Genomic DNA, 12,447 nt, shown 5'->3' on the forward strand with positions numbered 1-12,447 from the left:
CATGAAAAATTATTCCTAATATCCAATCTAAACCTCCCCGGCATGACTTCAGAATGTTTCCTTGCATCCTATCACTTGTCACCTGAGAAAAGAGACAGACACCCTCCTTGCTGCAGCCTCCTTTATGGTAGTCATAGAAAGCAACAAGATCCCCCTCTGTCTCCTTTTCTCCAGACTAAATAACCCCAGCTTCCTCAGCTGTTACATATTACACCTGTTTTCAACTTCCTTCATCAGCTTTGTTGCTCTTCTCTGCACACACTTGAGCAACTCAATATACTTCTTGTAGGGAGGAGAAGTTCAGAAAAATAATCAAGTGTTCTCTTTATCTATTTATGTGAAGTATTTTACTAAGAGTCTATGTTGGGAAAAAAAAAGTTCACAAATCTCTACCCTCACCAATTCAGGGACCTGAAGGGAAGATAAAGCCATAAAAGTCATAAATTTACAAGATACACACAACTCCCAAGGAAGTTTCCCTTGAGGTAGGGCTGTTTTACAGTGATGAGATCTCTCCTGCCATTTACTGAAATTGGTTCTCTGAAAGTTTCTCAAAGTCAGGGGAAATGGACTGAAAACCTGAAAATTCAAACACTTGCAGAACACTATGTTAGGACATTTCCAGATAACGTTTTTGGAAACAGAACGGGTAAAATCAATCAAAAAGGTTTATGAAGACAGTTCTCTGCCCTTTGACAGAAACACTTTCACAAGCTTGAAAGGTAGGTAAAAATTATTGTGATGGAGAAGAAAAAAGGGATCAGACATAAAATCATTTTACCAATGCCACTATAGTGAATCTGGCAATATACGAAAGAAGTCCAACTTGGCAAACTCTTGGTTCATCCATGCTCTTCACAGACTTTGTCTCATTTGCTGCCATCTTTTCAGGATGATTTCTAAGTATACCATTGCAATCCACTACTAATTCCTGTGAGGAATTTTATCTAAAATCTGTCAGATGGCTTTCAATGGTTACTTATTAGTATATATATATATGCATATATACATAAATCTTTTAAAATATTGACTTAAAATAATCTCCTTCCCTCTCCATGAAATTTCATCAATTTTCATATTTTGGAATGTGACCCTAATATTAGACATGATGAAAAGTGTGCCGTGTATCCTACCTTCTGCTCTTTTAGATGCCGTTCCATTTTTGCTTGTTCCTCTTTGTTCCTGTGTATAACTTGCTGTAAATTCTTGATCTCAGATTGCTTGTTATCCATTTCAGCTTGAAGATTTTTCAACTCCTTCTCCATTTTTTCCTTCTTTCGAGCTTCTCGTGATGCCTCATTCTGACGCATCTGGATTTCTTGCTGAAGCTGTAATAATTCACAAGACAAAAGTTTAAGTTCTGCTGCCTTTTATTTAGGAAAGTGAGGCCTTTCACCTCTTGTTCTACTATGTTTGATTTTGAAAACAATGACTTCTATACTACTGTACCCACTACTACACAGAATCTTCTCAGAAGTAAGTACTTTGTCAAGTGGCTGAACTAAAAATCTGGTATGAGGGAACCTATTTATTGATGACAAGGATTTGTTAAACACCAGTCAGTTCATTCAAGCAGAAGGGTCTGATAGAATTCAGACACAAAGCATTCCTCTGGAGACGCAGCGGCAAACGTATTTTCTGTTGTAAGTTATTTGTAAAGTGGTACTTTCTGAATGCAGGGTTAAAACTAATTTGGACTTGATGTTATATTGCAAGGATTTTTATTTTTATTTTTCTACTTCACCAACAGAAACATGTATTACATTGATAATAAAGGAAAGAGAGAGATATCAGAGCTGTGTTCATTTTCACAAGTGCTCTCAATCTTTCTGCTCTCAAAGTTCCTCTGCAAGAACTTTGAAAGATGAACTTTCCCTCATATTTGATAGACTTTTCTGTGACTTGTGATCTCTCCCTCCCCAGAAATGTGATGGAGCAGAATCAGCAGAGAAAATCCACAGGGGGCTGATCCACAAGGAAATATCCAGTTCAGACAGGGACCAGCAATTTAAAGATGCTTTTCGTTTACAGATTCCTCTCCCTCTCAGCCTACAGATGAAAAGTTGCCAGAACTGCCAAGGCCTTCAACAGGATCTTCAAAAAACATTGTCATTTAAGCAGTCTGAAGTGCAGAATTGCATACTGAGAGAATGGAAGGTGGTTCCATGAGCTGTACCAATCCTGTAAATTTAAAGGCTGATGAAGTAGGTATCAGAAGATTAAGGTTGGCAAGATTCAGCAAGCATTGATGGGAGTTTCACTCCTCTCTTTTTTCTCCCACAGCCACAATGCTGTCAGAAAAGCCAAGATTGACATTTTCTCGTACTACACTCCCAACTAAGTGCTTTAGAAACAGAAACTAGTATTGTGTATGGAACATGGGCTGATCAACCCTTTCCTATTTGGGATTAATAAAAAAAACTGCAAGCTAACTGCTGCTTCCATGTCATCTCTTTTCTTTAAGCGTTCTTTTCTGCATTTCCCCTCTCTTGGTGTCTTGGTCCAGCGTCTATTTATGTTCTTCTGTATATTCTTCTATTCTTCATTATTGCATTTTTATATTTTGATGTATCAGAGTTTTGTATCCCATCTTCCATCCTTCTCTGCTTTCTCTCCATTTACTGGGTATCCTATTGATCCTCAGTCTTCTGTATCTCCAGCTGCTATATGCATTTAAAGGAAGCTATATATATTGCTCAGTAAAGAGACATGTCTACTCAGAATGTCGGAAAAACAGAGAGCCTAACTTAGAGAGAAAACAATTAGGACAAAGCAGAGGTGGAATATGACTGCTCTGTACAGAAGCTGGTGAAGTGAAACATCATTTAAGCTCAAAAACAGTAGGTAGAAATCAGTGTAACAAAGAAAATAGGAGGTCTCTAAACATTAGAAAGTGGGATTCTGAAAAAGCTTCCCAGAGGCAGTATGGGAGAAAATAGCCTAATTAGCTTTAAGTCAGAACTTTATGCATTCTTAAAAAGGATCATATGGCATGATATGACAACCACTGTCAACAGCAAGGGATGTAGGTCCTCCACTCAAGCTCTATGTTCTAAGTGGTCCTTCGGAAGCACATGGATTTACAATGCAGGAAAGAAAAACAACAACAACAACGACAACAAAAAGTACCTCCAGTATGAAAGACAACTATGACTCGGGCAGAGGCACCGTGGCTCCATTCAGGGTATTGGGAAGCTGTGGAAGCAGCGGATACATGACAATACGCTTTACAAAGGATGTAGCCAAGAAATAGAGAAAAACCATAAAAATAATTCACTGTACACTTTTTTCTGAGCACTCCTGAAAAGGTTTGAGTTGTGGAAGAACAGGTAGTAGCATACTAGTCAATTGCAGAAGCGGGGAATGGTTCAGGACAAAGCCTAAAATCACCACCCTGTGAGCTGTACAGACCTGCATTATAGCTTGTTCTGCCTCGTTTTTTGCCCTCTCTGTATCCTGCTGCTGCTCTGTGGCTTGAGTTAGATTTTGGCGTAACGTCACGACCTCTGACAAGAGTTGGTCTCGCTCCTTTGTTATCTCTTCTTTAAGTTTTAGCAAATCTCTGATACTGGAAGCAAGGAAACAATAGTCAAACAGTGTCACAAGCCCTTTCTGTTCTTCCTCCTATGCCAGAGCAGGATCCTTCCTGTGAAACAGGAGTTTAAAAGCCATTTTGTTTCATTTTAAACTCCTCTTGGATTAAGGGTCTTTTGGTCAATCAAATTATATGCTTTACCTACTGCGATCATTAGAGTCACTGTCAATAAACCACTCTTTCTTCTTATATCCCAGTCCTCATGGGACTGAAGAAACTTTCAGTTGCTCAAAAAGGTAACGGAACAAAATTTCTTCTTCCTGCCCACTGCAAAATCATGTAGAGACCAAAACTCTGTTACGTTATCGCAACAAGTCTCTGCAACTTACCTGACTGGGCACCTAACAGGGTTATGTCTTGCAGTCACCTAATGTAAGAATAAAACAGATTGCCTCTTTGGACACATTCACAATCTGAAAGAAAGTCCGAATATTGCAATGTGGGTTCAAGCTCAACTTTAAAAAACAACCTGATTGTTCTAAAAGAGTTGGAAACACCCTACAGGGCTGGAAACCTGCAGAGAAGTTGTCTACTCCTATGGCCCTATCACTGGACAGGGTGAGCATGGAACTGGAGATCAATACAAAAGGAACTTTAAGAAGAAATCATGGAGTGCCTGAGCAGCTGGAAACTGCAGGACTGAGGTCTTGGCACAGTCACAGCTCCTGGCCCTTCCACGGAAATGCAAAAAGGAGCCACAGAGTTGTCTTTAGAGAGACATATTTTAGTGGAAGGCTGGATGACAAAGCCTTCAAATGAAAGGAAATCTGTTACACAGCAACAGAATATTTTAGGGCCAAAATGTGAAAGAGTGAATTTCTCATGCATCCAGATGCTTTACGTGCTGGCACATTTCTTGGAAGGGAAAATCTGAATATACTAAAGGCCTTGCTCAGAGACACTAATCTTGTTTGTGTAACCTGGATACACAATGCATGCAGAGATGAGTATGCCCCATGTATACCCAAAACACACAATATAAATACCTTTACACGGTGTGAATTTTTCAGTCCAGAACCAGCCAGACCGACCATCAGCAATCTCAATAGAAAGTGCACAGGTCTTAGGGGTCAATATACTTTATCCCACCTTTGAGTTTATAGTTCACCTTACAGCATAAGCACAACCTGACGACCTGACTATAAACAATATCTTTTGGAGGGTATTTAAAACTGGCAGGTCCTCGGGATCATTCATATTTGTACATCACAGCAGCTGGCAGCTCCATCTTAGACTAGGTCACTCTGTACTAGTGGCTGCATAGTTCAATTAAAATAAAAAAAATAAATAAATAAATAAATAAAACCTAAATTACTCTATGATTTTGTACATAAATATAAAACACAAACAAGAATACAGACCGTGATAATGCCTTATAACAAAACTGGGAACAGAAAGAAGTGGAGTCTCCTCCTTCCTTGTCTTATGTACTGGACCCTGCTGCCAAGATATGTAAAATTGTTGACAAAATCCTATTCTCAAAGACACAGCACGTTGAAATGCTAGTCAGATAAAACAGTAGGACCGTTACTGAGAAAGTGCATACTATTTAATTTTATTTGATCTCTCAGCTTAATCCAATATTAAATGAACTCTCTCAGAACCTGATTCTGTACTTGTTCACTGCATAAACACATGGACATATAAATGTGTGCTCATGAGAAAAGTAAAATGGAGAAAAGACCTCTGTCTCTGATTTCCAGTACCCTTGCACTGCGCAAATGGTTAAACAAGGTGTAGAATGACAGAAAATCAGATCAGGCTTTCCCCCTTTCGCTGGAAAACTTACTTGTAGTCCTGACCCAGGGACAGACCAGATTCCCGCTCCGCCAAGTTAGTCAGGCGCGCAATTTCCTCTTGCAGTGAACGAATTGTTTCCTTTGCTTTCTGTTCCTTTTCATAGGCTGCATCCACCATTTTCCAGGCCTTTTCGATCTCCTATGAACAAAATGGAAAACACTTACAGAAATTAAATTGGGTTGAAAATGAACAACAAATTAAAAAATAATTGCCTTGCATTTTTGTTAATTAAGAAAGTAGATTTTCATGTCTTTTCATGCTCAGATTCACAGCAGTTTTCTTCACCAGTTGTCTTTCCATTTGAATGAGGGCATAACAAGTATTTTGAGCCATTCAGACAATGTCAATTCACACTCAAAAACTCTAACTTATTTTCTCTAACACACAGACCTAAATATTATCAAATCTCACTCTATGAGATTTTGGTCATGTAAGTCCCACTAACATCTAAACATTTACTGAAGCTGCAGTGCCTACAGACGTCCCATATACTCAAACAGTTCACTTGTCTCTAAAAATCTTATTAGCTGTTGCAACAAAGAATATCCAAATTACTATTTTTCAGTGAAGGAAAAAAGCTGTTACTCTGGCCTTTGCTCCCTCTTTGTATATTTGCATCTGTGAGGACCTAGTGCATTTCGGTTTTAACTACACATTTAGACAAGCTACAAAAAAAAATTAAAAATCAAAAATACCTCCACAATGAACAATATCAGATAATTTAATAATTAATAATTTAATTTATATCAAATTGTTTACAGCAGTTCTTGATTTGAATTAACATCTCTGGATCTAAAAATAAATCTATTTAATATTAAATTCAAAATGATGACAAGCTATGTTATGGTATATGGTTAATATATTTATTGAGCTCTTTTAAATCAAATAAATGTAGCGCTAACCTGTTTACTGCCTAAATTAAAAGCTCAGAGTCATTAAGCTAACAGAAGTAATAGGCTACCAGAATGTGCTGAAAAGCTAAGAGCATATAACGTTTGTGGCCTCTTCAAGCTGGAGGGGGAATACATTTTCATTTTATTCATTCGGTTAGTTCAGCAGACACATCTGAGGAACCAGAGCTACCAGCTGGAGCTCAAAGATCAGGAACATTTGCTCTCCCTCTTCCCCCCACCTCCAGCATATTAATAAATAGTGGGCTTTACTTCTTTTGAAATTCTGACAGAGATTATAAGCAACTACTACAAAGAACAGGGTACAATTCTCTACCTGCAAACAGTATTTTCATTACTTAATAAATTACTTAGTTCAAAATTCAGTTTGAAAAATATGCGTTTCACTTATGTATCAAGAATATTTAAAACAGCTCTAAATACTGTAGTGAATTTTTGTTTTATACATTTTGGGTTCTAATTTCCATTCAAATGCAGCAGGGATCACACAAAGTATTAAATATCATACAGTAAATAAGATTTTTTTCATTCATTATTCTCTTACATAAAAATGTTGTAATAAGAAATTTAAATAAATGCATGCTATGCTGAAATAATGGTATAAAGACATAGTGTATCATCTTGGCTGGCAAAAAAGCATAAAATATAGCTGTAAATACACATTTCAGATTTGCTAACCTGTAAGAAGCAACCAATCTTTCTCTAGGAGAAATGCAAATTGAAAATAAGATTAAAGCTGATTATTTAAATCAAAGCTTCCTGATGGCTGATTAGACTGTGATTAAAATTGGTGAATTAAATCATTACAACTGGGGCTTGGGGGGATAGAATTGGTGAATAATATCAGTATGTCCTGTGAGAGGTCTTACTGGCTTCGGTGAGTCCTCAGGCCCATAACTGTACTTTGGTCTGGTGAGTACTCACAAAAATGATCCCCTGAAGTCCGTGAGGTCATTCAGATAAGCAGTGATTGCAGATAACCATAAGCTGAGCTTCTTGAACTACATCTCGCTTTTGATGTGTGTCAAAACAATTTTTATCAGTAGGGTTAGCATGCATGGATGATGGCCTCATTAACAGGCAAAAAATCTAAATAAAACATTGTTTCAGACTTCAGTGCCAGCAAACGTGGGCTTCATTGTGATGGCTTTCTTGGTTGTTTCTTTTACTTTGAGTAAAGATTCAATAGACTGCTTCCTTTAAATTCAAAAGAGGAGGAAATTTCTGAAGGTGGATGCCTTAACTGTAAAAATAATCACATAATTACTCAGTGGAGAAAGGAACTGAAAAAATGCAGAGCGTGTCGTGTACCCAGGGAGTAATTGCAGTACATAGGTAGGTACATGCATTGCAGTTTGTTGTATAATTAACGATGGAAGTATACTGGATGTTTGCATTTAAAATCATTCAAAAAAATTTTGAAGAAGTACTCTCGAAAATGTGAAGCAGAATTCATAAAATGTGACTGCTTTACTTTTTTTTTTTCTTCATTAAATAGCCCCAAAGATCACATCGGTTTTGCTGCAAAGAGACTGAGAATTAATGAAATGCTTTATTAGTATACTGGATTGATTCCCCTGGAAATTGAAAACTTGGTAACTACAAATTCCCGTTCTAGTGTTCTTCCAGTGCAGCTGTATGGATCAGTTTCCCTATCAATGAAAAAGAGAGTTGTATTCCCCTAGTGTTCAGCTTGGCCCTTAGTTCCCCTGACATGACTGTAAACAGCAGACTATTATGTCCAGTTCATTAAAACCACAAAACAGAGCACTGAAGTGCCATCAGACAGTAACAGCTATTGATTATTATTGACTTGGGTCCTACCAGCAATTGATTTGCACTGTTAACCCCTGCCCCTCTACAAATCCTACTGATTACAGCCAGGCTTCACAAGGAGAAAAATATTGCCTCTGCAGCTCAGTTGAAACTTTATTTGTATTTGAACCAATGACCCAGAAAAGGAAGGCTGTAAACCTGTTACCCGGATGACCTATCAAGTCACCAGGATTTAGGACCTTAATTTGAAGCAAATATACTGTTTTTCTAGGAACAGCCCCACTGGGATTGTTTAATTTAGCAAATATGATGTTCTTCAGCGCTATTTGAGCACTTGAACCTTCCTCAACATTTGCCTTCGGCACCTGTGAACCAAGTTTTTTGAATGTTAGTAAAACTGTAGTCTTCTCTTCAGAAAGGAGAATAACATGAAACATGAAGGGTGTACCAATCAAACCCCCAACACATGACATGAACATCTTAAATAACAGCCAACTAATTCTTGAACATTTAATGGAAAGACTAATTCCCCCAGCCAAACTGAAAAGTATCAGTGCTGTTTACTTGGCCCACAGCACACAACTGGAATTTAAATGTCACAGGTTGTGTACTGCACATTGCTTCTAATAGGATCGTATTGTCAAGAGGCTTTTTCACTACAAAATCTCTTAGCTGCTTCAATAGTAGGTGATATTGTTAAGCCATACCTCACCTTAGCTTCAATTCAGCTGCTGATGTTGGAAAGGCTCTTATTTTTCCTACTCCTGTACTCCTCAGTTTTATGACATTACTAAGATGATGTTGCCTCAGCTTGGGAACGTCCTGAAGGATTGCCTCTGCTACTGTTCACACTCAAGAGTATAGCCATGTAATAGCAGAAAGAAAATGCCAAGGATCATCGTGGTTCCTGACAGCCACCTACCAGGGTTTTTTGATTAGTGGCAGTGAAAATCAACACGATTTTATATGTGGTTTTCCACCTTCCTGCAGATGCTTTGAGCAGTACCATGGGTTGGCAAGCTGCAGCCATAGGGTGACAGCACTGCTAGTTATATTTATTCTGAGTTTATTTTCTTTGGAATTCTATGGACAAGAAACTTCATGTTAAACAACATCAATTTCTGCAGTGCTCATCGAATATTTCCTATTGTTACACTGAATTTATTTTACTGGAACAAAGTAAGTCTATAGCATAAAAACTGTAAATCACTATTTTGAAGCATTTAAGAAAAAATGTAGCCTCTTCTACCCTCAGAAATTAACACTTTATTGGAAGGCATGTAGGTTTCTCAACTAAATGCTAAATTAAAGCCTAGCTGGGTAGTACAACCTAAGCATTTAAACCATGAGGAGGAAAAAAGTTCGAAGTACCATCTTCTGATGATTTGTCAGGTTTAGGTTCATGGTAGTAAAACCTCAGTATAAGGCTAAAAACATTGATTATTCTTTAGCAAGTCAAGCACTTTGACAGAATTCAAATCAATGACAACAAAGAACACAGCAGAGTAAATTGATGAAGTAACACTGAAATGCTATATAGGATTCCTTTTCAAAAACACCGTAAAACATTTATTTAAGTGAGCTGATGACACTTCCCTGGTCTACAATCCATATTTCAGCATGTAAGTAGATTTTTCATGGTCTGGCAATAATTAACATCCGAGCAGCAATTCAAAAATATTAATGAATTTAGTCTCAAAAATTGTGCAAGCTGGAAATGCAGATATGCTCTTTTACAGATATGGGAAAGCTTAAATGTAAACTATTATTTAGTACTTGAGAACTGATGGAATTGGCTTAGTTTTATCCCTGTGCAAATAAATACACAATTTGACTGGGAGGAGTAACAATACCAGGGTAAGGAAACAAAGCAGTCGGTAGCAAAGCAGAGGTTAAGGAACCAGAGATGCCAGCCCTATGCTTCGTTCTCCAGCTAGATCTCTACATAAAATAAAGTGTTCTTGCAGATAGCTTTCTTATTACCATGTTTTTCATTAACTATATCCTATCATATTTAATTCTATTCAAAACTTTACCGTCTTCATTGATGATATAGTTTCCCGATCATCCGTAGTGAGCTTCTTAAGTGCAGCTACTTTGGATGAATTCACCATGAGCTCAGCGTTCAGCTCCCTGCATTTTTCCATGAGACGCTTCTCATTTTCATGGGACTTCTTCAAAACAGCATGGAGCTTTTCATATTCTATCTGGAATTTTTCCAGAGTTTTATCTCCCTTAAGTAGATTGATGAATTCTTGGAAGTCTTTTTCCAGTGTTTCAAATGCACTTTCTTCTAGATACGGTTTGGCAGACTTTTCCTGAATTAAATTAGATAGATAATCAATGAACAGGAGGAATTGAACATCTCACTTATGACCCCCAAATATAAAAAAAGCAATATACTGAGTATATAACAGCTCCTAAGACGCCATGACAAAATAATCCTTAATAACCGTAGTCTTACAACGGTATGATATGCACATTTCAGGCTATTCTTCAAATTGATTTCTCCTGATTTGGTGCTTTAACAGTCAGAGCTCCTGCAATTGAGTACCACAACTATTTTAATGATAAGTCTAGAAAATATCGTGGCAGTGTTTAAATAATACATCAGCTATTGAGGTAGGCCAGTATTTTAGCCTTAATTCTTCTCAGTTCTCTACTCCGTAAAGTCTGATTAGTTTACTCTTTGCATGCAAATAGTGCCAGCAAATCACTTCCAGATAAGCATGTGTGAAAGCATCAGTAATGGCAATGCAAGCAAATCCATCCCCTGCAGAAAGTGCTTCTGTTAAACCTTTCACAGTGGAAATATACAATTTAGCTCTGTTCTGAAGCCAAATTTTGCCAGCTCAGTTTATGGACATCAAATTTCACTAATGTTTTTCAAAACTGCTTAAAATAATTTCCATTATAACCTTCAATGGAATGCAAACACACCAAAGGGAGGTGTACGGCCACTTCTCAATAGTTTGAACTGCTAAGACCCAAGATAAATCAGCCCACAGGATGCTTCGTTCTGTCAGATGCGTCACTTCCATTACTCAAGTCCATTCACAGCTAACTGGAACATCTCTGTGCTGCCATCTGAAGCCTAGGTGTATCCTTAAAATTGCATCTCGGAGGGAGGCTGACGTGGGTAGGAGCGCAGGTCTCCTGCCAGCACCTAGAGGCAGTGAGACCACGCGGCTCCCCGAGGCACAGCACCCTCACAGACCTGCCCTCTTCTCTCTGCCATCGAAACCAATGGATTCGAAAATGGTTCGGGTCCCTGCTCACCACCTGAACAGAAACAGCTTTGACAGAAAAGCGAGAATCTTTAAAAATAAAAATCTGAGAGCAAAGACTTATTTCAGTTGGTTTTGAGAGTATGCACATTTACACCACCAGGAAAAGATGAAATTAAAAGCATAAAACTAGCCTCTTACAACATGAACACAAGCTCAGGCTATGTAATATACTGAGGACAGGGGCACCAGCTCCAAATCCTCCTTGCCAAGGCTCCAATTTCATTATTTTTTTATATCTGTGTCAGAAACTTCAACGAAAAAACAACAAAGGGAAGTGAAATGCTAAAAACTGCATTGTCGTTAGTGCAGAAGGGCATTCGGTGTGGAAGAGGGAAAGCCTTGGTGCTTCAGTTTTGATCTCATTACGTTTGTGGTCATACAGGGAGCTAAAAGAGCAATAACAACATATGAAATATATACATAGCAGGTATTCCTACAGTCTGTGTTACTACTCCCTGCATATAAATAACTTAACAACCGACCCTGCTGAACTCTGTTCTCAAAAGCGCCTCGACCCTTCAACAGGTGTCGGGGCGCAGACAGAGGCGGTGGGGTCGCCATTACGCCGCGGCCCCGCACACCGGGCGGGTAATGGCGGGGGCTCACCTCAGCCATGGTGCCGGCGGGGCGGGAGGCGGCGGGACGGGGATCGGGGCCGGGATCGGAGCTGGGGCCGGGGCCGGCCCTGGTGCTGCCGAGGCGGCCGTGCCGTCTCCTAGGAACGGCGGCGGGCGGGTCTGCGCTGTGCCGCCATGGAGATGGCGGGGCTGGAACGAGGGATTCGTCCCCCGCCGGGTGCCCGGCACAGAATCACAGAATATATCCCAAGTTGGAAGGGACCCACAAGGATCATCGAGTCCACCTCCTAACAGATCTATTAAAGGACATCATCTAGCCCGACAGAGCCTGATTGTATTCAAAGACCCTAACAGCTATAACAGACTAGCCATTTTATTTCAGGGGTATCCAAACGATCAACAGGGCCAACTTGCTGTGGGGAAAGGGAGCCTCGAAGAAAGTGCCAAGCACCCGGTTCAGTCACATCAGCTCCTTCTTCACAGACACAGCTCAGAGA

At 39.1% G+C, this 12,447-nt stretch overlaps 1 protein-coding gene across 4 annotated transcripts in view; it reads right to left on the reverse strand.

Moving 5' to 3' along the window:
- CFAP58 (cilia and flagella associated protein 58) overlaps positions 1 to 12,194 on the reverse strand; it is a 116,386-nt gene extending 104,192 nt beyond the window's left edge. The window contains exons 1-5 of one of the 4 annotated variants that reach the window (XR_010832796.1): positions 11,979 to 12,192; positions 10,119 to 10,400; positions 5,385 to 5,533; positions 3,412 to 3,568; positions 1,134 to 1,328 (exon numbers count right to left, since the gene is read on the reverse strand). Coding sequence is in view for 3 of the 4 variants with exons in the window: in XM_048060374.2 (XP_047916331.2) it covers positions 1,134 to 1,328; positions 3,412 to 3,568; positions 5,385 to 5,533; positions 10,119 to 10,400; positions 11,979 to 11,987 (792 nt within the window). In the remaining variant the exon portion in view is untranslated. Of the gene's footprint in view, positions 1 to 1,133; positions 1,329 to 3,411; positions 3,569 to 5,384; positions 5,534 to 10,118; positions 10,401 to 11,978 lie in introns of all 4 variants that reach the window. The other 3 variants (XM_048060374.2, XM_067000510.1, XM_067000509.1) reach the window with 3 other exon arrangements.
- Between the last annotated feature and the right edge of the window lie 253 nt (positions 12,195 to 12,447).

Source organism: Anser cygnoides, chromosome 7, assembly GCF_040182565.1.
Source record: "Anser cygnoides isolate HZ-2024a breed goose chromosome 7, Taihu_goose_T2T_genome, whole genome shotgun sequence".
In the NCBI taxonomy this organism is placed as follows: Eukaryota; Metazoa; Chordata; class Aves; order Anseriformes; family Anatidae; genus Anser; species Anser cygnoides.